Source organism: Heterodontus francisci, chromosome 29, assembly GCF_036365525.1.
Source record: "Heterodontus francisci isolate sHetFra1 chromosome 29, sHetFra1.hap1, whole genome shotgun sequence".
NCBI classification, from domain to species: Eukaryota; Metazoa; Chordata; class Chondrichthyes; order Heterodontiformes; family Heterodontidae; genus Heterodontus; species Heterodontus francisci.
The window spans coordinates 43,239,535-43,266,086 of NC_090399.1; the positions used below are offsets into that span (position 1 = coordinate 43,239,535).

General features: G+C 47.9%; 1 protein-coding gene across 1 annotated transcript in view; it reads right to left on the reverse strand.

The window, feature by feature from the left end:
• Positions 1 to 26,552, reverse strand: part of LOC137345808 (collagen alpha-2(XI) chain-like) — a 730,020-nt gene that overhangs the window by 75,091 nt on the left and 628,377 nt on the right. Inside the window, exons 32-43 of the mRNA XM_068009057.1 lie at positions 26,144 to 26,251; positions 23,986 to 24,039; positions 22,322 to 22,375; positions 21,280 to 21,324; positions 20,473 to 20,526; positions 14,232 to 14,276; positions 13,236 to 13,289; positions 9,864 to 9,917; positions 6,203 to 6,256; positions 5,999 to 6,106; positions 3,434 to 3,523; positions 1,408 to 1,461 (exon numbers count right to left, since the gene is read on the reverse strand). Of these exons, the coding sequence (XP_067865158.1) occupies positions 1,408 to 1,461; positions 3,434 to 3,523; positions 5,999 to 6,106; positions 6,203 to 6,256; positions 9,864 to 9,917; positions 13,236 to 13,289; positions 14,232 to 14,276; positions 20,473 to 20,526; positions 21,280 to 21,324; positions 22,322 to 22,375; positions 23,986 to 24,039; positions 26,144 to 26,251 (774 nt within the window). The remainder of the gene's footprint in view (positions 1 to 1,407; positions 1,462 to 3,433; positions 3,524 to 5,998; positions 6,107 to 6,202; positions 6,257 to 9,863; positions 9,918 to 13,235; positions 13,290 to 14,231; positions 14,277 to 20,472; positions 20,527 to 21,279; positions 21,325 to 22,321; positions 22,376 to 23,985; positions 24,040 to 26,143; positions 26,252 to 26,552) is intronic.

Sequence of the window (26,552 nt, forward strand, 5' to 3'; positions counted from 1 at the left end):
CAGCGGTGGTGGAAAAAGGAGCACGAATTGGACGAGGCCTTCCTAAATTTTTCCCCCGCCCTCCTTGCCTTTGGCTCTTGACCTGTGGCTCTGCCGCCACAGTTGCTGGGGTAGTCGTTAGGGGGGCAGATTGATGGACCATTGCCCTCCTGCCAGCCCCTGTCCCCCGTAGCCCTCCTACACTGCCAGATGAACTCAGGGTGGCTTGGGTAAGGCCTCAGATGTGAAAAGGGTTCAAAGGGATACATTTAGAGGACAGGTTGCATGTATTCCCTTGAGTTTAAAAGATTAAGGGGTGGCCTAATAGAGGTGTTTAGGTGATTGAAAGATTTAATAGTTTCCCTCTACCTCCTCCGGTGGTAGAGGAGAACAAGTAGGCCTAACTTTAAAATTAGAGCTTGGCCATTCAGAAGAGATGTCAGGAAGCACTTCTTCACACAAATGATCAAGAAAAATCTGGAACTCACTCTCCTCAAAATGCTGTTGACACTGGGTGGGGGGGGATGGGGGGGAAACTGAAAATTTCAAAACTGAGATTGATAGATTTTTGTCGGCTAAGGACATTATGAGAGACAGAACCAAGGTGGCTAGATGGAGTTTTGATATGGATCTAACTGAATTGTGAAACCGCTTCGAGGGGCTGAATGGTGTACTTTCCCAGTCTGCTGAAGGAATCCAGATCAGCTGAGATCTGTAGTTGTTGATTCCTTGGCGTCTTCAGGACCTGGAGTCCCCCTGAAATCTTCTTCGGGCCTCTTTGACTGCTACAGCAGTGGCCCCGATACACCATGTAGCCTCCTGGGGAAGGGGCGGTTGGTGGGGGCTCTCTGGAGGGAATCTCCTCAGGAGCCTAGCATGATCAGAGTCACCTTCCAACCCAGTGTCTACTGACACCACTGTGCAAGCCCATGAGTTGGAAGCCGGGTGGGAATTGTGGACAGAACTCAGAGGAAACGATCTATTTTACAACAGAGTCTGCTCACTCAGCAAGCAGTCTACAGGGTCTATTTAAAATGAGTCTCCATGAACTACAGCAAATAGAACGCGTGATCAAAACTCCAGCAAGGTCTCCAGCAAAATGCAGTGAGTGGAGGACAGTCACATACAAAAATTATGTGCGTAAAATCGATTCCAGTCACTTCGGGGTGTGACTGATGGAGGTTGTGGTGGGGCGGACGGGGGGTGGAGAGGGGAGGGGAAATTACTCAATCATCTCCATTCTGACTGGGAATAGTTATGTCATGGGCAGAATTCCCATCTATTCCCTGGAGGGAGGTCAGGGAAATTAAGCCTCTAAATGGCCTTGATTGACAACCCGGGCTATTTTATCCTCTTTCTGACAAAGGCATTTTTACCAACGAACCCGTTCCCAAATTAGCTCCCCATTGTATGAGGCCAGATACTTACGGCTGGGCCAGGTGGGCCTGGGGGACCCTGACCACCTTTCAATCCTGGTCCACCCTGCGGAGAAAGGAGAAAGAAAGAATTAAAGCCCGTTATCTGATCTATCACAGGCCACAGAGCATCCATCTGTGAACGTGGCCTGACACAGTACCTATAAATACTAACTTCCATTTGTAATCTAGGATATTGTCAGAGATCCCTATTGCTCTCATCAATTCGTTCAGTAAACAATTAGGAAGATAAATGTTAAGTTAGCTTTTATTACAAAGAGATTGGAGTATAAGAGTAAGGAGATCTTACTACAGTTATACAGGGCATTGGTAAGGCCACACCTGGAGTACTGTGTGCAGTTTTGGTCTCCTTACCTAAGGAAGGACATACTTACCCTAGAGGGAGTGCAATGAAGGTTCACTGGACTGATTCCTGGGATGAGGGAATTGTCCTATGATGAGAGATTGAGGAGACTAGGCCTACATTCCTTGGAGTTTAGAAGAATGAGGGTGATCTCATTGAAACATATAAAATTCTTAAGGGTCTTGACAGGGTAGATGCTGAGAAAATGTTTCCCCCTGGCTGGGGAATCTAGAACACGGGGTCACAGTCTCAGAATAAGGGGTCGGCCATTGGGACTGAGATGAGGAGAAATTTCTGCACTCAGAGGTTGTGAATTTTTGGAATTCTCTACCCCAGAGAACTGTGGATGCTCAGTCGTTGAGTATAATCAAGACCGAGATCAATAGATTTTTGGATACTGAGGGAATTGAGGGATATAGGGATAGTGTGGGAAGGTGGAGATGAGGGAGAAGATTAGCCATGATCTTGAATGGTGGAGCAGGTTGAAGCATCAAATCGCCTACTCCTGCTCCTATTTCTTAAGTTCTAAGTGGAGGCATTATAGGATATTGTGAAATATCTCTATAGCCCCTATGTGGGGTATTATAGGATTATTGTTATTTATCCCTATTGTCTCTATGTGGGGATATTATAGGATATTGCCTGTCTGTGGGGGTATTATTATACCATATTGCCACATATTCTTATTGCCCCTATGGGGTATTATAGGATATTGTCACATATCCGGCACGATGGGCCAAGTGGCCTCTTTCTGTGCCTTAAACTTTCTATGATTCTATGATTGCCCCTAAGTGGGGCATTATAGGATATTGCCATATCAAGCCTGCAGCAAGGGAACATGGCCTACCACCTGAGAGGAGGGAGGGTGAATGGATTGGACTATTTTGTATGGAGGGGGAGGTGAGTATACAGAAGTGTCTGCATTGGGAGGGCAGGTGGTCTCAGCAAATTCAACAAGGAACTGGACAGATATTTGGCAGAGAAAGAGATTCAGGGGCAGGAAAGGTGAAGCTTTATTCAAACAGTTTGGTGGAGCGAATGGGGGAGAAACAGTTTCCACTGGCAGAGGGATAGCTCTTCAAGAGAGCCAGCACACTCAATGGGCCGAATGGCCTCCTTCTGTGCTATGTGCTGGTTTATGATCCCTATTGCCCTTACTCAGGGGGATTATCTTATATTGTGATACTTCTTTTCCCTCCTTTCAATGACTAGGAAACCTGTGATTAATACTTTATATTCACTCAAATCAATGAGAGAATAAAACATCATCCCTTACAATGTGTTGAGTTCTTTGACATATTACTTCATTCGTCAAAAGTCAATGCAAACTTAATTAGATATGGTATTAATACGCAGATAACAAGAGACTACCAGGGCTATTTCTGAGGAAGTTGGAGAGGGAGAGGGGGAGAAGGGAGAGGGGAATGGGGGAGGGAGAGCGGGAGCAGGAGAGAGGGAGGGAGCGGGAGGGAGGAATAGTGTCACCTCAAATTCTGTTCTTTTCTGGAGAGATTAAGCTCGTCTTGCTTAATCTTTCCCCATACCTTCTATCCCTGATGCCTGGAATCATCACAAAGTGTCGCACGAATCAGTATATCAGTGTAGAAAAGCTACTGCTTCCCAGTCAGTCTGATACCTAATTCACATCGCTTAACATTATTCTCCGTTTACTCACCGGAGTTCCAGGCAATCCAGTCTCACCGGGGAAGCCTCTCAGACCTGGGGGTCCATTTTTGCCTGGGGCCCCAAGGGGACCAGGGTCTCCCTGTGGAAAGGAAGAGGGGGAAAATGGTTCAACAATGGTTAACGCAGGAGGAAGGTCTGTCCAGATAGGTCCAACACAATTCAGTGGTGTGAACCAGCAATGGATGTTCATGAGCTGGTGGGGAGGGCAAGAGAGTGAAAAACTGAGAGGAAACAGAGAGAGAGAGAGAGACACACACAGAGGAGAGGGGAGAGAGAAAGAGGCACAGAGAGGAGAGGGGAGAGAGAGATGGAGAGGTACGAGAGACAGACAGAAAGAGAGAGAGAGAGAGGAAAGAGAGAGACACAGAAAGGAAAGAGGAGAGAGAGATGGAGAGGAAAGCGAGAAAGAGGAAAGAAAGAGACGAGAGAGCCACACAGACAGAGAGGAGAGGGGAGAGAAAAAGAGATGGAGAGGAAAGAGAGACAGAGATGAAAGAGAGAGAGGACAGGCAGAAAGAGAGGAGAGAAAGGGAGGAGTGAGAAGAGAGACAGACATGCAGAGAGGAGAGAGAGTCACAAAGAGAGACAAAGACAGACAGAAAGGAGCGAAGACAGACAGAAAGGAGAAAGACAGTGTAGCCAGTCCTTCAGCAAGAACACATTCAACTTAAAGGCAGCCAATATTAAAGGATCAAGCGGCTGGACTGCAAAGGTGGTTTATAAATTGACAATCGTCAGAAATGAGCCAAGTTTCATATCCCAGAAACCAACAGGACTTTGAACTAAACTCTTAAAACAGGGAGCCGAACTGAAATGATTCATTCAGGGACACAGACACATTTCGAATGACTTCATGAATATACTAGTCAAGAGATGGCTGATGCAATCAGACAACACAATAGTATGCATCTATCCAGATTTAAGTGACTTATCTCGACCATTGAACTCCTGTAGAAACTAGAAATAGCAGTGACAATGTAATGAGTGGGTGGACACACAACCCTTGGAAATGCTAATGACAAAAACTGTTTCGTTGGGGCGAAGCTCATTCACCAATCTGATGATGCTGATAAGTCGGTATCTTCCCCGTCGAAACACTTTCATATGTTCATGGGCTATTCGCTAACTCTGGATGTAGAATTGTTGCAGGATTTAAGAAGTTTACAATCAAAAGCTGGAGGGATTGGCATCAATCATTGTCACAGGTGTGATTTTTGTACGATAAAAAAAGTGTGCTCGGAGACAAGAGCAGCAACTTACAAAGGAACCATGGGCGGGATTGATCATCCACACCAATGGGAATGTACTCCTTTGAGTGTTCGACAGGGTGAGTGCAGTTCGGAAATAAAGGGACAGAGTTTGGGAGTACTGATTTAACTTGAAAGGGGTGGGTTACGGATATTTATATTGATTTAACTTGAAGGGAGCAGGGTATTGATGTTTGTAAGTTATTTAGGTACAATAAACTGTTAAAAGAATACAGAGTATACTGAGTTGTGAGCCTGGGCCATTTTCTCCACCTGGATGGGTTCAGGTCGGACTTTAGAGTTAAGAGTATAAGGGCGGAGGTGCGGGTTCACCAACCAACAGAGAGGAAGGAGCGAGACAGAGAGAAAAGCTAGAGACAGAGACCAAAGAGACAGAGAGGAGATAGAGACAGAGGAAAGAGAGACAGAGAGAGGAAGGAGAGGGACAAAGAGTAAGTCAGAGACAGAGAGAGAGAGACAGAGTGAGAGAGAAAGACAAACAGAATGTGTGACAGACAGTGGCAGTAAGTGGCAAAGAGAGACTCAAAAAACAAGAAGCTAAACTTCCTGTTTATCACCCGTGGTCACTGTGCTTCCCCAAGAACACTGTGAACTCAGGAAACTCCATCTGAAATGCCCACTAGCTTTGTGACAGCAGGTGTTTGCCACACTTGATGCCACTTTAGCCATTTGCACTCAGTTAGACCTCGATCCATTCACAAAAAACATGCTGTCGAAAAGCTGAGGCAGTCTGTGCCCGCAATCCACCCCTCCCATCCGCCCCGCACAGTATCATGCCTGGAACCCGGCCCGGTAACAGGCCCGGTGCCAGGCTTTAAGGCGGCACAGTGGAGCAGTGGTTAGCACCGCAGCCTCACAGCTCCAGCGACCCGAGTTCAATTCTGGGTACTGCCTGTGCGGAGTTTGCAAGTTCTCCCTGTGACCGCGTGGGTTTCTGCCGGGTGCTCCGGTTTCCTCCCACAGCCAAAGACTTGCAGGTTGATAGGTAAATTGGCCATTGTAAATTGTCCCTAGTGTAGGTAGGTGGTAGGAGAATGTAGGGAATATGGGATTAATGTAGGATTAGTATAAATGGGTGGTTGTTGGTTGGCACAGACTTGGTGGGCTGAAGAGCCTGTTTCAGTGCTGTATCTCTCTATATCCTGGATACCAGCCCGGTAACAGGCCCGGCACCTGCACAGTAATGGACCATGCCCCTGCCAGTAACAGGCCTGGTAAATATACCAATGCATCAACACCAAATGAGGAGAAGCTGCACAGATAATTGAGACTGTTAATTTCCTCACCTTGGTGCCTTCTTTCCCAGATGGGCCTGGTAGACCTTGCTCCCCTGGTGGCCCAGGAGGTCCTGGATGTCCCCGCTCACCCATTGGTCCCGATTCACCACTAGAACCCTGCAGGTAAAGGACAAAGAGTTGCATTAATATCAGAACTTGAATCTGAGCGCCTGATAAATACTGGGGCGGCGAAATGTAAAACATGGGACTCACCTGAGGTCCAACTACACCAGGTGGTCCTGGAGGGCCAGTCTTGCCTTGGAAACCCTGAAGACAAGAATACAGATTGGAGCAAGCACATGGACATGCAGGAACATGAGAAAAAGCTATAAATAGTTGAAGTAGATCCCTCCCAAACTCTAATTTACCTTTCAAAGCCCATCCCCCAGTACATTATCCCCTCTCAATGAAGCCCATCCCCTCGTACATTAACCCATCCGCCAGTACATTAACTCTCCCAACGAATCCCATCCCCCTGGTACATTAACCCTCCCAATGAATCCCATCCCCCTGGTACATTAACTCTCCCAATGAATCCCATCCCCCTGGTACATTAACCCTCCCAATGAATCCCATCCCCCTGGTACATTAACTCTCCCAATGAATCCCATCCCCCTGGTACATTAACCCTCCCAATGAAGCCCATCCCCCTGGTACATTAACTCTCCCAATGAATCCCATCCCCCTGGTACATTAACCCTCCCAATGAATCCCATCCCCCTGGTACATTAACCCTCCCAATGAAACCCATCCCCCTGGTACATTAACCCTCCCAATGAAGCCCATCCCCCTGGTACATTAACCCTCCCAATGAATCCCATCCCCCTGGTACATTAACCCTCCCAATGAATCCCATCCCCCTGGTACATTAACCCTCCCAACGAATCCCATCCCCCTGGTACATTAACCCTCCCAATGAAACCCATCCCCCTGGTACATTAACCCTCCCAATGAAACCCATCCCCCTGGTAAATTAACTCTCCCAACGAATCCCATCCCCCTGGTACATTAACCCTCCCAATGAATCCCATCCCCCTGGTACATTAACCCTCCCAATGAAACCCATCCCCCTGGTACATTAACCCTCCCAATGAAACCCATCCCCCTGGTAAATTAACTCTCCCAACGAATCCCATCCCCCTGGTACATTAACCCTCCCAATGAATCCCATCCCCCTGGTACATTAACCCTCCCAATGAATCCCATCCCCCTGGTACATTAACCCTCCCAATGAAGCCCATCCCCCCGGTACATTAACCCTCCCAATGAATCCCATCCCCCTGGTACATTAACCCTCCCAATGAAACCCATCCCCCTGGTAAATTAACTCTCCCAACGAATCCCATCCCCCTGGTACATTAACCCTCCCAATGAATCCCATCCCCCTGGTACATTAACCCTCCCAATGAATCCCATCCCCCTGGTACATTAACCCTCCCAATGAAACCCATCCCCCTGGTACATTAACCCTCCCAATGAATCCCATCCCCCTGGTACATTAACCCTCCCAATGAATCCCATCCCCCTGGTACATTAACTCTCCCAACGAATCCCATCCCCCTGGTACATTAACCCTCCCAACGAATCCCATCCCCCTGGTACATTAACCCTCCCAATGAAACCCATCCCCCTGGTAAATTAACTCTCCCAACGAATCCCATCCCCCTGGTACATTAACCCTCCCAATGAATCCCATCCCCCTGGTACATTAACCCTCCCAATGAAGCCCATCCCCCCGGTACATTAACCCTCCCAATGAATCCCATCCCCCTGGTACATTAACCCTCCCAATGAAGCCCATCCCCCCGGTACATTAACTCTCCCAACGAATCCCATCCCCCTGGTACATTAACTCTCCCAACGAATCCCATTCCCCTGGTACATTAACTCTCCCAATGAATCCCATCCCCCTGGTACATTAACCCTCCCAATGAATCCCATCCCCCTGGTACATTAACCCTCCCAATGAATCCCATCCCCCTGGTACATTAACCCTCCCAATGAAGCCCATCCCCCCGGTACATTAACTCTCCCAACGAATCCCATCCCCCTGGTACATTAACTCTCCCAACGAATCCCATCCCCCTGGTACATTAACTCTCCCAATGAATCCCATCCCCCTGGTACATTAACTCTCCCAACGAATCCCATCCCCCTGGTACATTAACCCTCCCAATGAATCCCATCCCCCCGGTACATTAACCCTCCCAATGAATCCCATCCCCCCGGTACATTAACTCTCCCAACGAATCCCATCCCCCTGGTACATTAACTCTCCCAACGAATCCCATCCCCCTGGTACATTAACTCTCCCAATGAATCCCATCCCCCTGGTACATTAACTCTCCCAACGAATCCCATCCCCCTGGTACATTAACTCTCCCAATGAATCCCATCCCCCTGGTACATTAACCCTCCCAATGAATCCCATCCCCCTGGTACATTAACTCTCCCAACGAATCCCATCCCCCTGGTACATTAACCCTCCCAATGAATCCCATCCCCCTGGTACATTAACCCTCCCAATGAATCCCATCCCCCTGGTACATTAACCCTCCCAATGAATCCCATCCCCCTGGTACATTAACCCTCCCAACGAATCCCATTCCCCTGGTACATTAACTCTCCCAACGAATCCCATCCCCCTGGTACATTAACCCTCCCAATGAATCCCATCCCCCTGGTACATTAACTCTCCCAACGAATCCCATCCCCCTGGTACATTAACCCTCCCAATGAATCCCATCCCCCTGGTACATTAACCCTCCCAATGAATCCCATCCCCCTGGTACATTAACTCTCCCAACGAATCCCATCCCCCTGGTACATTAACCCTCCCAACGAATCCCATCCCCCTGGTACATTAACCCTCCCAATGAATCCCATCCCCCTGGTACATTAACCCTCCCAATGAAGCCCATCCCCCCGGTACATTAACTCTCCCAACGAATCCCATCCCCCTGGTACATTAACCCTCCCAATGAATCCCATCCCCCCGGTACATTAACCCTCCCAATGAAGCCCATCCCCCCGGTACATTAACTCTCCCAACGAATCCCATCCCCCTGGTACATTAACCCTCCCAATGAATCCCATCCCCCCGGTACATTAACTCTCCCAATGAATCCCATCCCCCTGGTACATTAACCCTCCCAATGAATCCCATCCCCCTGGTACATTAACCCTCCCAATGAAGCCCATCCCCCCGGTACATTAACTCTCCCAATGAATCCCATCCCCCTGGTACATTAACTCTCCCAATGAATCCCATCCCCCTGGTACATTAACCCTCCCAATGAATCCCATCCCCCTGGTACATTAACCCTCCCAATGAATCCCATCCCCCTGGTACATTAACCCTCCCAATGAATCCCATCCCCCTGGTACATTAACCCTCCCAATGAAGCCCATCCCCCCGGTACATTAACTCTCCCAATGAATCCCATCCCCCCGGTACATTAACCCTCCCAATGAAGCCCATCCCCCCGGTACATTAACTCTCCCAATGAATCCCATCCCCCTGGTACATTAACTCTCCCAACGAATCCCATCCCCCTGGTACATTAACTCTCCCAACGAATCCCATCCCCCTGGTACATTAACTCTCCCAACGAATCCCATCCCCCTGGTACATTAACTCTCCCAATGAATCCCATCCCCCTGGTACATTAACTCTCCCAATGAATCCCATCCCCCTGGTACATTAACTCTCCAAATGAATCCCATCCCCCTGGTACATTAATCCTCCTAGTGAAGCCCATTCCCCTCATACATTAACCCACCAATGAAGTGATCTGGGATGTCCTCAGCTCATGAAATACCCTGCATAAGGGAAGGTTTTCTCCTGCCATCCTCTGCAGAAGGATCTACTCACCACTTCCCCTCTCTGTCCAGGGTGTCCTGGGAGCCCGTCCTTTCCTGGCGGCCCCTACCAATATTAGAGCATGGAGTTAGTCTGGGAGGTCACCAACTGCCTCGCTGCTGTGATCCTTTAATCACTGCCAAAATCTATCACTAAACCCCAGGGCCACTTGCATGACAATCCCGGGACTCCGGAGTCAGTCTTTTGAGCAGCTTTGCAGCTGTGAATGGACATCTCACCAACAGGCACCAGCTCACCGCACGGACTGTGTTACAGTGAGTCCAGGCATGGAGCCAGAGGCTGGCTTGGCAGAGCCCACCGCAAGAGGGGAGCCACTGCACATAATCCCGCTCAGAGTGCCTGCTTTGAATGTGGCCGGACCGTCACCTGCGTTCGATGTCCACCTGGGCGTGTGGTCATGCAAACTGACCCCCGATCGCCCGGTTTGGCATAACAGAGGCACATTCAGCTGACTGGGTCTCCCTGGGTTCGACCATCACGCTCACACTCAGCACCCACCGGACCACCCTCTGACCTCTAAACGGGACTGAGCTCTGCTTCAAGCACCTCGGAAACACAGAGAATTTCAAACAACGGTACACAGGGTGTTTGGGACAGGTGCAAGGGAGGAACGGTTAAACACATGCAAACTGATGTTGGTCTCTTCATGGTTTACATGATTACATAAAACACGATGCACACTAAATCAATCTTTAACTGAACACTGCGGCGCATGTATGTTTCAGATATCACACAGGGGAATTGCACTTGAGTGTGCTACTGATATCACACAGAGGAATTCCACCCCAGCCTGTGTTACAGATATCACAAAGGGGAATTTCACATCAGTGTGTGTTACAGATATCACACAGGGGAATTTCACCCCAGCCTGTGTTACTGATATCACACAGAGGAATTTCACCCCAGTGTGTGTTACAGATATCACACAGGGGAATTTCACCCCAGTGTGTGTTACAGATATCACACAGGGGAATTTCACTCCAGTGTGTGTTACAGATATCACACAGGGGAATTTCACCCCAGTGTGTGTGTTGCAGATATCACACAGAGCAATTTCACCCCAGTGTGTGTTACAGATACCACACAGCGGAATTTCACTCCAGTTTGTGTTACAGATACCACACAGGGGAATTTCACTCCAGTTTGTGTTACAGATACCACAGAGGGGAATTTCACTCCAGTGTATGTTAAAGATATCGCACAGGGGAATTTCACTCCAGTGTGTGTTACAGATATCACACAGGGGAATTTCACCCCAGTGTGTGTTACAGATATCACACAGAGCAATTTCACTCCATTGTGTGTTACAGATACCACACAGCGGAATTTCACTCCAGTTTGTGTTACAGATACCACACAGGGGAATTTCACTCCAGTTTGTGTTACAGATACCACAGAGGGGAATTTCACTCCAGTGTATGTTAAAGATATCGCACAGGGGAATTTCACTCCAGTGTGTGTTAAAGATACCTCACAGGGGAATTTCATCCCGTGCTTTTTAAAAATTATTTGTTCATGGGATGTGGGCGTCGCTAGCTAGGCCAGTATTCATTGCCCATCCCTACTTGCCCTTGAGAAGGTGGTGATGAGTTGCCTTCTTGAACCGCTGCAGTCCATGTGGGGTAGGGTACACCCACAGTGCTGTTAGGAAGGGAGTTCTAGGATTTTGACACAGTGACAGTGAAGGAACGATGATATAGTTCCAAGTCAAGATGGTGTGTGGCTTGGAGGGGAACTTGCAGGTGGTGTTCCCATGAATCTGCTGTCCTTGTCCTTCTAGGTGGTAGAGGTCGTAGGTTTGAAAGGTGCAGTCAGTGGAGCCTTGGTGTGTTACTGCAGTGCATCTTGTAGATGGTACACACTGCGGGCACTGTGTGTCGGTGGTGGAAGGAGTGAACGTTGAAGGTGGTGCACAGGGTGACAATCAAGCAGACTGCTTTGTCCTGGATGGTGTCGAGCTTCTTGAGTGTTGTTGGAGCTGTACTCATCCAGGCAAGTGGAGAGTATTCCATCACATTCCTGACTTTGTGTCTTGTAGATGGTGGACAGGCACTGGGGAGTCAGGAGGTGAGTTACTCACTGCTGGATTCCTAGCCTCTGACCTGCTCTTGTAGCCACAGTGTTTACATAACTGGTCCAGTTCCATTTCTGGTCAATCATAACCCCCAGGATGAAATGCCATTGAACATCAAGGGGAGATATTTGGATTCTCTCTCATTTGAGATGGTACTATGACGATGCTTCTTCATTTTCTTTTTAAAGTAATTGTTTGAGGACTCATATTTAAATTGTGGAGATAGATTCTTTGGAAGGCTGAAGATTTCTTAAATGCTGGACTTTGCTTTGTTGTTGACAGTTCACTGAAAGGTCACTCAGATGTTGTTTGAAAACAACCTTTGCTGGAAATCATGTGCTTTGGGCTCAGTAAACAACAGAAACCTTGGTGACCTAGGGAAGATGTTTACAGAGAAACCACATGTCAAGGTTTATGGAGGTCAGGAGGTTGCCTTTCTGTTAGGGTGTGAGCTGTTTTGCAGAAGGTTGGAGATCAACCTGCTGAGGAAAAACCACCCAGCTCACCTCTTTCTCTACCTCTTTGAAGAAACCCTGCAAAGATCCACTGTGGGAGAGCTAAAATCCCTGGTGCTGCATCGCTCCTGAGAAGCTGGAAAAACCTGCCAGGTTAATTCTCAATGCCGCCTGGAAAGAACTGCTTTAGAAAAGATCCCAGTGACTCATCTCCCATATATCCGGACACCAGACTAAAAGGGACAACTGACATCCTTCAATATCCTCTTTCTTCTTCAAGAATTAGCAAGTATTTTGTCCAAGTATTCTTTTATTTCTGTAACAGACCTCTGCAGTGTGTGTGAGAGTTTGTGTGTGGGGAATTTTAAAAGGGAACTTCCGTATTTCAATCTGTGTGTCAAGGCTTTGCTTCATTATTGGATAAGTCTTGTTTGATAATAAACTGATAATTTTGTTATTTATGAAAGAAACCTGGTTGGTGAATTTTATTCTGGGATAAAGAGTTGAGTATATGATTGACCATTACGATAACCGAGTAAACATTTAAAAATATATGTTGTGATCTGTGAAGAAGTGGGATTCGAAAAGACAGTGCACTCCTTCCACCTCAGTAGTAACAGGTGGTCATTGCCTGGCACTTGTGTGGCATGAATGTGACTTGCCAACTATCAGCCCAAGCTTGAATATTGTCCAGATCTTGCTGTGGGTCTGTCTCTAGATGCTCCTCCCTCTGAGATCAGCTCTCGGTGATGTTATGGTCCTGTGGGACCAGGATGCACATGGCGGCCCAGGGCAGGAATCAGGAGAAGGCGGAAACATTTTGAATTCACTTACTGGTGGTCCTTTTGGTCCTGCGAAACCGGTGGATCCTTGAGGTCCTGGAAGACCCTGTGTCGGAAAGGAAAGAAGAGGAAGATGATTAAATTAAAACAATGCACAGAGCGGGTTTGAACAAAAAAATGCAAACTCTATATAACACTGAGCACAGGAATGAGCTGAGGATTCTCTGATCAACAAACACCTAAATATTAATTAAATACCCTGAACTCACAAACACCGTGCACATGGGTTAGAGACCCCTGATCCTGGCCCACTGTTCCAGAGTTTGGTGCGGGGAGGGGAGGCAGGGAGAGTAGCATGAATTGGGAGGGTGCCCATCACCCTAAACATCTCCACCTCTCTCTCTGCTCCTTTCAAACCTTACCACCGTGACCAAGCCTTTGGCCACCTGCCCTCTTAGCTCCTTACATGGTGCGGTGTATATTTTTCTCTGATTATGCTCCTGCATGACACCTTGGAATGCTGAAGACTCTGTAGGAATGTAGGGTTGGAGTTGTGGGCCTTTAAGGGGTAAATCTGTGATTGTGCAGTCCCAGCCTGGAAGTCACACTTGACGGCAACGTGGCTCCAATAGAGAGTTGCACGTCGTAGCCCCGATCCTCCAGCCCGTGTTATCCAAGAGGCCAGGATTACCCCTCAAGAGAAAGGACTAAGTTGAGCAAGGCTCAAGTTCACTGTGATGAATGGTACAAAAAGCGTCAAGCGACCCTTAGCGGTGAGGCAGTCAGAAATATGAAGAGACTTGAGGCATAACTCAGTAACAAAGTGTATTAGATTGTGGAAGTAGCTCAAAGGGAAGGACACTGAACAGAACTTAAGATTGATAAACAATTCGAGGTATTTCCAGCAAAGGTGATTGTGAGATAGGGAGCGAAGCTGGGTAGTTGGGCCCAAATGATCAATAGGGAAGGGTTAGCAATACTCATCCTATCCTGTTCTGAAGCTACTGGTAATTCTGCTAAACAGTTTCATACAGTCGGATAGACTTACCCGTTCACCAGGGGGACCTGGAGGTCCATCTGCTCCTGAGCTTCCCTGTGAGAGAGCAAAAAAAACACAATGAGCTGCAATGTTTCATTAGAGGGAATGAATCTACATCCTCCAGAGAAACAGATAAACACCATTCCATCCAAATAGCCCGATGCCCACTCTAAAGATCTGCTATAACATCCTGTTAGACACACCACCCACAGGATAACACCCTCAGTGATAACACTCTCTCTCTTACACACCCCAACCTCAGTATAAAACCCTCAGTTATAACAGTCCCTTTGTAACACACACCACCCACATCTAACACCCTCAGTAAGAACACTCTCCCTGTTAGACACCCATCCTCAGTTATAACACTCTCTCTGTCACACACCACCCTCAGTTATAACACTCTCTCTGTTACACACCCACCCTCAGTATAAAATCCTCTGTTAAAATACTCTCTCTGACACACTCCAGCCTCTGGAGAATCCCTCAACTATAATAATTTCCCTGTTACACACCACCCTCAGTTATAACACTCTCTCTGTTACACACCACACCCTCTGTTATAACACTCTCCCTGTTAGACACCCATCCTCAGTTATAACACTCTCTCTGTCACACACCACCCTCAGTTATAACACTCTCTCTGTTACACACCCACCCTCAGTATAAAATCCTCTGTTAAAATACTCTCTCTGACACACTCCAGCCTCTGGAGAATCCCTCAACTATAATAATTTCCCTGTTACACACCACCCTCAGTTATAACACTCTCTCTGTTACACACACCACCCTCAGTTATAACACTCTCTCTGTTACACACCACACCCTCAGTTATAACACTCTCTCTGTTACACACCACACCCTCAGTTATAACACTCTCTCTGTTACACACCACACCCTCAGTTATAACACTCTCTCTGTTACACACACCACCCTCAGTTATAACACTCTCTCTGTTACACACCACCCTCAGTTATAACACTCTCTCTGTTACACACCACACCCTCAGTTATAATACTCTCTCTGTTACACACACCACCCTCAGTTATAACACTCTCTCTGTTACACACACCACCCTCAGTTATAACACTCTCTCTGTTACACACCACACCCTCAGTTATAACACTCTCTCTGTTACACACCACACCCTCAGTTATAATACTCTCTCTGTTACACACACCACCCTCAGTTATAACACTCTCTCTGTTACACACCACACCCTCAGTTATAACACTCTCTCTGTTACACACCACACCCTCAGTTATAACACTCTCTCTGTTACACACCACACCCTCAGTTATAACACTCTCTCTGTTACACACACCACCCTCAGTTATAACACTCTCTCTGTTACACACACCACCCTCAGTTATAACACTCTCTCTGTTACACACCACACCCTCAGTTATAATACTCTCTCTGTTACACACACCACCCTCAGTTATAACACTCTCTCTGTTACACACCACACCCTCAGTTATAACACTCTCTCTGTTACACACCACACCCTCAGTTATAACACTCTCTCTGTTACACACCACACCCTCAGTTATAACACTCTCTCTGTTACACACACCACCCTCAGTTATAACACTCTCTCTGTTACACACCACACCCTCAGTTATAACACTCTCTCTGTTACACACACCACCCTCAGTTATAACACTCTCTCTGTTACACACCACACCCTCAGTTATAATACTCTCTCTGTTACACACACCACCCTCAGTTATAACACTCTCTCTGTTACACACCCACCCTCAGTATAAAATCCTCTGTTAAAATACTCTCTCTGACACACTCCAGCCTCTGGAGAATCCCTCAACTATAATAATTTCCCTGTTACACACCACCCTCAGTTATAACACTCTCTCTGTTACACACCACACCCTCAGTTATAACACTCTCTCTGTTACACACCACACCCTCAGTTATAATACTCTCTCTGTTACACACACCACCCTCAGTTATAACACTCTCTCTGTTACACACCACACCCTCAGTTATAACACTCTCTCTGTTACACACACCACCCTCAGTTATAACACTCTCTCTATTACACACCACACCCTCAGTTATAATACTCTCTCTGTTACACACACCACCCTCAGTTATAACACTCTCTCTGTTACACACCACACCCTCAGTTATAACACTCTCTCTGTTACACACACCACCCTCAGTTATAACACTCTCTCTGTTACACACCACACCCTCAGTTATAACACTCTCTCTGTTACACACCACACCCTCAGTTATAACACTCTCTCTGTTACACACACCACCCTCAGTTATAACACTCTCTCTGTTACACACCACACCCTCAGTTATAACACTCTCTCTGTTACACACACCACCCTCAGTTATAACACTCTCTCTGTTACACACCACACCCTCAGTTATAATACTCTCTCTGTTACACACACCACCCTCAGTTATAACACTCTCTCTGTTACACACCACACCCTCAGTTATAATACTCTCTCTGTTACACACACCACCCTCAGTTATAACACTCTCTCTGTTACACACCACACCCTCAGTTATAACACTCTCTCTGTTACACACCACACCCTCAGTTATAATACTCTCTCTGTTACACACACCACCCTCAGTTATAACACTCTCTCTGTTACACACCACACCCTCAGTTATAATACTCTCTCTGTTACACACACCACCCTCAGTTATAACACTCTCTCTGTTACACACCACACCCTCTGTTATAACACTCTCTCTGTTACACACCACCCTCAGTTATAACACTCTCTCTGTTACACACACCACCCTCAGTTATAACACTCTCTCTGTTACACACACCACCCTCAGTTATAACACTCTCTCTATTACACACCACCCTCAGTTATAACACTCTCTCTGTTACACACACCACCCTCAGTTATAACACTCTCTCTATTACACACCACCCTCAGTTATAACACTCTCTGTTACACACCCACCCTCAGTATAAAATCCTCTGTTACAATACTCTCCCTGACACACTCCAGCCTCTGGAGAATCCCTCAACTATAATAATTTCCCCGTTACACACCACACCCTCAGTTATAACACTCTCTCTGTTACACGCCACCCTCAGTTATAACACTCTCTCTGTTACACACCACACCCTCAGTTATAACACTCTCTCTGTTACACACCACACCCTCAGTTATAACACTCTCTCTGTTACACACCACACCCTCAGTTATAACACTCTCTCTGTTACACACCACACCCTCAGTTATAACACTCTCTCTGTTACACACCACACCCTCTGTTATAACACTCTCTCTGTTACACACCACACCCTCAGTTATAACACTCTCTCTGTTACACACCACCCTCAGTTATAACACTCTCTCTGTTACACACCACACCCTCAGTTATAACACTCTCTCTGTTACACACCACCCTCAGTTATAACACTCTGTTACACACACCACCCTCAGTTATAACACTCTCTCTATTACACACCACCCTCAGTTATAACACTCTCTGTTACACACCCACCCTCAGTATAAAATCCTCTGTTAAAATACTCTCCCTGACACACTCCAGCCTCTGGAGAATCCCTCAACTATAATAATTTCCCCGTTACACACCACACCCTCAGTTATAACACTCTCTCTGTTACACACCACACCCTCTGTTATAACACTCTCTCTGTTACACACCACTCTCAGTTATAACACTCTCTCTGTTACACAGCACCCTTAGTTATAATACTCTCTCTGTTACACACACCACCCTCAGTTATAACACTCTCTCTGTTACACACCACCCTCAGTTATAACACTCTCTCTATTACACACCACCCTCAGTTATAACACTCTCTCTGTTACACACACCACCCTCAGTTATAACACTCTCTCTATTACACACCACCCTCAGTTATAACACTCTCTGTTACACACCCACCCTCAGTATAAAATCCTCTGTTAAAATACTCTCCCTGACACACTCCAGCCTCTGGAGAATCCCTCAACTATAATAATTTCCCCGTTACACACCACACCCTCAGTTATAACACTCTCTCTGTTACACACCACACCCTCAGTTATAACACTCTCTCTGTTACACACCACCCTCAGTTATAACACTCTCTCTGTTACACACCACACCCTCAGTTATAACACTCTCTCTGTTACACACCACCCTCAGTTATAACACTCTGTTACACACACCACCCTCAGTTATAACACTCTCTCTATTACACACCACCCTCAGTTATAACACTCTCTGTTACACACCCACCCTCAGTATAAAATCCTCTGTTAAAATACTCTCCCTGACACACTCCAGCCTCTGGAGAATCCCTCAACTATAATAATTTCCCCGTTACACACCACACCCTCAGTTATAACACTCTCTCTGTTACACACCACCCTCTGTTATAACACTCTCTCTGTTACACACCACCCTCAGTTATAACACTCTGTTACACACACCACCCTCAGTTATAACACTCTCTCTATTACACACCACCCTCAGTTATAACACTCTCTGTTACACACCCACCCTCAGTATAAAATCCTCTGTTAAAATACTCTCCCTGACACACTCCAGCCTCTGGAGAATCCCTCAACTATAATAATTTCCCCGTTACACACCACACCCTCAGTTATAACACTCTCTCTGTTACACACCACCCTCTGTTATAACACTCTCTCTGTTACACACCACCCTCAGTTATAACACTCTGTTACACACCACACCCTCAGTTATAACACTCTCTCTGTTACACACCACCCTCAGTTATAACACTCTCTCTATTACACACCACCCTCAGTTATAACACTCTCTGTTACACACCCACCCTCAGTATAAAATCCTCTGTTAAAATACTCTCCCTGACACACTCCAGCCTCTGGAGAATCCCTCAACTATAATAATTTCCCCGTTACACACCACACCCTCAGTTATAACACTCTCTCTATTACACACCACCCTCAGTTATAATACTCTCTCTGTTACACACCACTCTCAGTTATAACACTCTCTCTGTTACACAGCACCCTTAGTTATAATACTCTCTCTGTTACACACACCACCCTCAGTTATAACACTCTCTCTGTTACACACCACCCTCAGTTATAATACTCTCTCTGTTACACACACCACCCTCAGTTATAACACTCTCTCTGTTACACACCATCCTCAGTTATAACACTCTCTCTGTTACACACCACACCCTCAGTTATAACACTCTCTCTGTTACACACCACTCTCAGTTATAACACTCTCTCTGTTACACAGCACCCTTAGTTATAATACTCTCTCTGTTACACACACCACCCTCAGTTATAACACTCTCTCTGTTACACACCATCCTCAGTTATAACACTCTCTCTGTTACACACACCACCCTCAGTTATAACACTCTCTCTGTTACACACCATCCTCAGTTATAACACTCTCTCTGTTACACACCACACCCTCAGTTATAACACTCTCTCTGTTACACACCACTCTCAGTTATAACACTCTCTCTGTTACACAGCACCCTTAGTTATAATACTCTCTCTGTTACACACACCATCCTCAGTTATAACACTCTCTCTGTTACACACCACACCCTCAGTTATAACACTCTCTCTGTTACACACCACTCTCAGTTATAACACTCTCTCTGTTACACAGCACCCTTAGTTATAATACTCTCTCTGTTACACACACCATCCTCAGTTATAACACTCTCTCTGTTACACACCACCCTCAGTTATAATACTCTCTCTGTTACACACACCACCCTCAGTAATAACACACTCTGTTACACACACCACCCTCAGTTACAACACTCTCTCTGTTACACACACCACCCTCAGTTATAACACTCTCTGTTACACACCCACCCTCAGTATAAAATCCTCTGTTAAAATACTCTCCCTGACACACTCCAGCCTCTGGAGAATCCCTCAACTATAATAATTTCCCTGTTACACACCACACCCTCAGTTATAACACTCTCTCTGTTACATACCACACCCTCAGTTATAACACTCTCTCTGTTACACACACCATCCTCAGTGTAAAACCCTCAGTTATAACACTCTCTCTGTTACACATCCCACCCTTAGTATAAAACCCTCAGTTATAACACTCGCCCTTTAAATACCCTGCCCTTACTATACTGTTGAAGTAGAACATCGTATTCCAGTATAATGAAAACATGCCTCTGATGATTTTCTGCTTTCCAGCACATGCTCTTTTTGATCTGCATTTCTCCCGACTGCCCCCATTTTTCGCTTACCTTTGCTCCCGCTTTGCCAGTTGCTCCTCTTGGTCCCCTTTGACCACGTGGGCCCTTGAAGAGAAAGACAAATTTCATTTTTTTCCAGAAATATACTCTATTCTTCAAATTGGTAAAAGTACATTACAGAGCAGTTCAAACTTGACATTACATAAAGAACAATACAGATCAGTTTCTTTCAATACAGTACATGAGGTGCCTCTCTACACTTACCATTACAGGTTATATTTACAATGTGTTTGCCTTTCGTGTCAAACATTTTCTGGTACATGCAGCCCGAGGGGTTTTACACAGGTTCCAGCCCCTCGATTCACTATGGTGGGAGGACCTTACACAGTGGTATTTCCCCATTGAGCCTTTGCAACGGCTGTCCCAAGCTTTACTGCGTCCCTCAGCACGTAGTCCTGGACCTTGGAACGTGCCAGTCCGCAACACTCTGTCATTGACAGCACTTGCACTGGAAGACCAGCAGGTTTCGGGCAGACCAAAGAGCGTCTTTCACCGAATTGATGATCCTCCGGCAGCAGTTGATGGGGGAACAGCCCGTAGAGCACAAAGTCCTGCAACATGGAGCTGCTCAGGATCACTGAGTGGCTGCCGAAAGCCCAACCACTTGTAGCCCGATCTGGAATTGGTAAGGGAGGGACCACATGTGTTCCAACTCCCACTCCCCTAGCTGGTTGAGTGTTACACTTCCTCCCAGTCTCATTAACCTCAGTTACACTTTGCGTGATTATTACTTTACACTTACTAAACTGGGAACCATTTCAATTCAATTTCTGAAAGATCAGTGAGCTCATGACGTACCGTGGGTCCACGTTGTCCTCTTTGTCCTAACTTGCCTTGTAAACCCTGTGAGGATAGGAGGAGGAACAAGGTCGAGAGATGGAGGAGAAAGATGCAGGAAAGGGAGGAGAAAGACAGGTGGAGAGAAGTGGGGGAGGTATGGAAAAAGAGAGAAGATAGGGTTAGAAAGGCAAAGTCGAGAGAGACAGACACAGAGGGAGAGAGACAAGAAGAGAGAGAGGGAGGCAGAGATGAAGGAGAAAGGGCAGGGGAAGAGAGGGAGAGAGACAGATATAGAGGAGAAAGAGACAGTGATAGAGGAGAGACAGGAGAGGCCATTATGGAGGACAAAGTGCAGGGAAAGACAGGGAGGGAGAAACAGAGGAGAGCATGGGAAAGACAATGATTGGAGGAGAAATGTAGGAAAAGAGGGAGACAGACAGAGATAGAGGAGAAAGAGGCAGAGATAGAGGAGCGAGCAGGAGAGACAGGTGAGACACAGAGAGAGAGGAGAGCAGGAGAGGCCGATATGTAGGAGAAAGTGCAGGGGAAGAGAGAAAGAGAGAGAGTGACTTAGGGGAGAAAGGGGAGAGAGGCAGAAATAGACATCACAGAGGGAAGGGACGGATGCAGGAGCAAGGGAGCAAGAGACAGAGATGGAGGAGAGAAAGCAGAGAGGAGACAGAGGGTGAGACATATTGGGGAGTAAGAGTAGAGCAAGTGAGGAGACAAAGGGAGAAAGAGAGGCAGCGATGGAAAACAGAGAGCAGGGAAAGAGAGAGAGAAAACAGAAAGACATGCAGCGAAAGGGTGAAATAGATACCAACATGGAGATGGAGCAAATGACAGAGACAGAGAAACCAATACAGTTCAAATGAGGGCCACACAGACAAAGGGAGCGTGAGTGAGGGAGGGATAGAGAGTGTGGGGTGGGGGGGGAGACAAAGACAGACAGATGATCAGTTTACAATTGATGTACATGGCTATCCCCGTTAACAGGAAGATGTTGAAGTGTTTGCTGCCGCCGTTTTCTGACGGGTGAGACGCTTCTCTCCGAACTTACCCGAGCACCCTTCTCGCCGTTAGTACCTGGGAATCCAGGGAAACCAATTGAACCCTAGAAAAAGGAAGCAGAGGGTTAGACAGAGCCCCTGACAGTGACATGTTACTGATGCCCCAGCTCACTCTCACCAGCACTGTAGGGTGCTTCGCAATTCTCAGCTGGAAACCTTCAATGCTGCTTTGAATCTTCATTGACTTCACTGGGGAGAATATCACTGCCTTTGAAACTTTCTTGAGGTCGTGACCAGAAGTGGGAGGTGGCCAATGAAGACTGATGCCCTGCTGACAGCATAACTGGGAGAGGCAGGTGCTGCTGCGGACAGGAGAACAGCAGGGCACCTTGACGTGGAGGTGCCCTCGGAGGATGGAAGAAATCATTTGTGACCACAGCTGCCTGGGCCATCATTGTGGAGGGTCACCTTCTCCACAGGCTGGCCTGCGGCTGCCGGATGTGGCCCTGGGATGGGATAAATAGAGGAGGCCTCGCTGGCCATCATTTTCCTCCCCCGCCCCCTCACTCCAGCCTGCCATGGGGACTCCGCTTCCAGGGACCTGCCCAGCTTCACCTGCGTCTCCGACAAGATCACCCTGAGGTGGGAACACCTCAGCCTGCCGACCCGACGGCAACCTTTCGGATTTCCCTCCCAGTCTCGCCTCTGCAGGTCTCATAAGCTTCCGCCAACTGTCCCCATGCGGTGTGGAGTCACGTAGAGCGGGACAGGACGATTGCAGGTCTGGGCTAAGTCAGCTGATCTCACCAGGGCAGGACATGATAATCCGTCACAGGCTAGGGAACGGAAACAAAGGCCAAGGTATAGACACACACACACACACACACACACACACAGCGGTACAGATATAAACGCAAGCATACACCCTTGAAACACTTGAAGGACCTTGCATTTATATAGCTCCTTTCCAAACCTCTGCATGACCCAAAGCACTTTACAACCAATGAAGTACCTCTGAAGCATAGTCACTGTTGTGATGTAGGAAGCACGGCAGCCATTTTTTACACAGCAAGATCCCACAAAGCAGCACTGTGACGGTAAACAACTCATCTGTTTTTTTTATGATGCTGATTGAGTGATAAACATTGGACAAGGACACCAGGGATAACTGCCCCCACTTCTTCTAAATAGCGGACGTGGGGTTTTTTACATCCACCTGAGAGGGCAGATGGGACGCCAGTTTAACGCCTCACCTAAAAGACGGCACCTCTGGCAGTGCAAGGTGCCCTCAGTACTGCAGTGGGAGTGTCAGCCCGGATTACGTCTCTGGACCGGGTCTCGATCCATGACCTTGTGACTCACAGGCAAGAGTGCATGTGTATACAATCACACACACACGTATGCACGCACACACAAGCATACACGCACGTACACACACAAGCACACGCTCACGCGCGCACACACACAGCACGCACGTGCACACACACGTGCACGCGCACACATGCACACACATACATATACACACACATGCACGTACACACATGCACACACATATGTATATCCGCTTCAAATAGAGGTACATACACATACATAAAGGGACGAGAAATATTCAAAGCATTCCTATAGAGATAAGTTATACACATTATAATTTATTATTATTGTGAGTGTTGTGTAATTCAGCCCTGGATTGGAGCTGTCACTTTGATCTTCCTACCTTGGGGCCCTGACGTCCGGGGTAACCAGGGAGACCGGGCACTCCAAGTTTACCCTAAAAAACAGGGAAATAGGTGGTATAAAAAAGGGATAATTGCAACACACAGGGAACCCATGTTATACATTTGGCATACACATTCATAGTCCATTAACAACGTGCATTTACATAGCGCCTTTAATCTAGTAAAATGTCCCAAGGTGCTTCACAGGAGCGTTATCAGACAAAGTTTGTCAGCGAGCTACAAAAGGAGAGGGAGATATGAGGGCAGTGACCAAAAGCTTGTGAGGAAGGTAGGTTTTAAGCAGTGTCTTAGAGGAGGAGAGAAATATTGAGGCAGTGAGGTTTAGGAAGGGATTTCCAGAGCTCAAGCCCTGGACCGCTGACAGCACGGTCACGAATGATGGGTCAGAGGAACAGGGGTTGAGCAAGAGGTCAGAGTTCGAGGAACAGAAAGTTCTCAGAGGGTTGTAGGGCTGAAGGAGGTTATGGAGATAAGGAGGGACCAGGCCATGGAGGGATTTAAACATGAGGATGAGAATTGGAGGTGTGTCAGCAAGGACAGGCGTCTGAGTGAGGGGAACCTGGTGTGAGGCAGGATATAGGGAGCAGAGTTGAAGAAGGGTTGAGGTTAAGAAACTGGCCAGGAGATCATTGGAATGGTCGTGTCTCGAGGAGACAGATGCATAGGTTACGTTTTGAACAACAGGTGGGCTGAGCTAGAGGAAGGGGAGGAGGGGGAGCAGGAGGAGCTGGGGGAGGGGGGGAGCAGGGGGAGGAGGGGGTGGAGGGGGAGGAGGGAGAGCAGGGGGAGCAGGGGGAGGAGGGAGAGCAGGGGGAGGAGGGGGAGCAGGGGGAGGAGGGAGAGCAGGGGGAGCAGGGAGAGGAGGGGGAGCAGGGAGAGGAGGGGGAGCAGGGAGAGGAGGGGGAGCAGGGGGAGGAGGGAGAGCAGGGGGAGGAGGGAGAGCAGGGGGAGGAGGGAGAGCAGGGGGAGGAGGGGGAGAAGGGGGGGGAGGGAGAACAGGGGGAGGAGGGGGGAAGGAGGGGGAGGAGGAAGAGCAGGCGGAGCAGAGGGAGGATGATGATAATGATGTTCTGGAGCTGGAAGGAGGTAGTCTTTGTGGTGGACAGGATATGAGGTCAGAAGCACAGAAGGAGATGGTGCTCCAAGCCAGGCTCCATTCAGCTGCAAGAGTGAGATATCCTATCTCACAGAGTGAATCACCCTCCAGGGGGGAGGGAAGAGCCAGAAAGAAGTGAAGCAAACAGGAAGGAAGGAGAGAAGGGTAGGACGGGGGGAGGGTAGGGGGCGAGGGTGGGTAGGGGGCGAGAGAGGGTAGGGGGTGAGAGAGGGTAGGAGGGAGGGAGAGAAGGAAGGGAGGGAAGTAGAGAAGGAAGGAAGGATAGGTGGTGAGGGAGGGTAGGAAGTGTGGTAGGGAAGGAAGGAAGGGAGGGAGGGTAGGAAGTGTGATAGGGAAGGGAGGAAGGATAGGAGGTGAGGAAGGGAAGGAGGGGAGGGTAGGAGGAAAGGAGAGAAGGAAGAAAAGGTAGGAGGTGAGGGAGAGAAGAAAGGGAGGGAGGGAGGTTAGGAAGGAGGGAGTATAGGAGGGAGGGAGGGAAGGAAGGGTGGGATGGAAGGAAGTAAGGGGGGGGTAAGAGGTGAGGGAGCAAAGAAATGAAAGGAAGGTAAGAGGTGAGGAAAGGAGGAAGGAGGGAGGAAGGAAAGAAAGATGAAGGAAGGAAAGAAGGAAGAAAGTATTGGGTGGGAGGTGAGGCAGGGAAGGAGAGAAGGGTAGGAGGGAGGGAAGGAGAGCAGGTGAGGGAGAGAAGGAAACTAGGATAAGAGTGGGAGGGGAAGGGATGGGAGGGAGCGGAGGGACAGAATGGAGAGGGAAGGAAGGGTAGGAGGCGGGGTAAGTAAAGTAGATATGGAGGGGAGGGGAGGGGAGGGTGGGCATGGGACAGGCCGGAGAGAGGAATAGTAGGTAGGGGGGAGGATGGGGGACGGGTCAGAGAGTGGGATGGTAAGTAGGAGGGGAGGATGGTGACGGGATGGAGAGGGAGACGATAGGCAGGAGGGAGCAGAACCCTCTCACCCGACAGTAACTTTAACAAGACTGCTTCACCCAGCTGGGCTGCACCATACCACAACGTGTCTCACCTTCTCACCTGTCGCACCCAGTGGACCAGGGTCACCTGGAGGTCCCACACGACCTTTGGGACCCTCAGGTCCATCTTCTCCTCGGGGACCACTTGGCCCGAGCTCCCCCTGAGAGAAAAAAAAGCACAATTGAAAAAACATTAAAGTATTGCAATCTTTTCAGATGAGCAATGTCAAGAGTTCATCGGGTCAATGGGACACCATCAAACGCAACAGGGAGGGGCCGAGGCAATTCATCAACTCATCCTTCACCTACCGGTGAAACTTCTTTGTTGATTCACTTGCAGGATTTTCAAGGAGGGTCACGTCCAGTCAGAGAATGCTTAATATATACAGTGACCAGAAGGCAGTGAGAGCCCAGCCTCATGGCCACTGAGAGTTACCTTCACTCCGATAGGCTTGTCACATT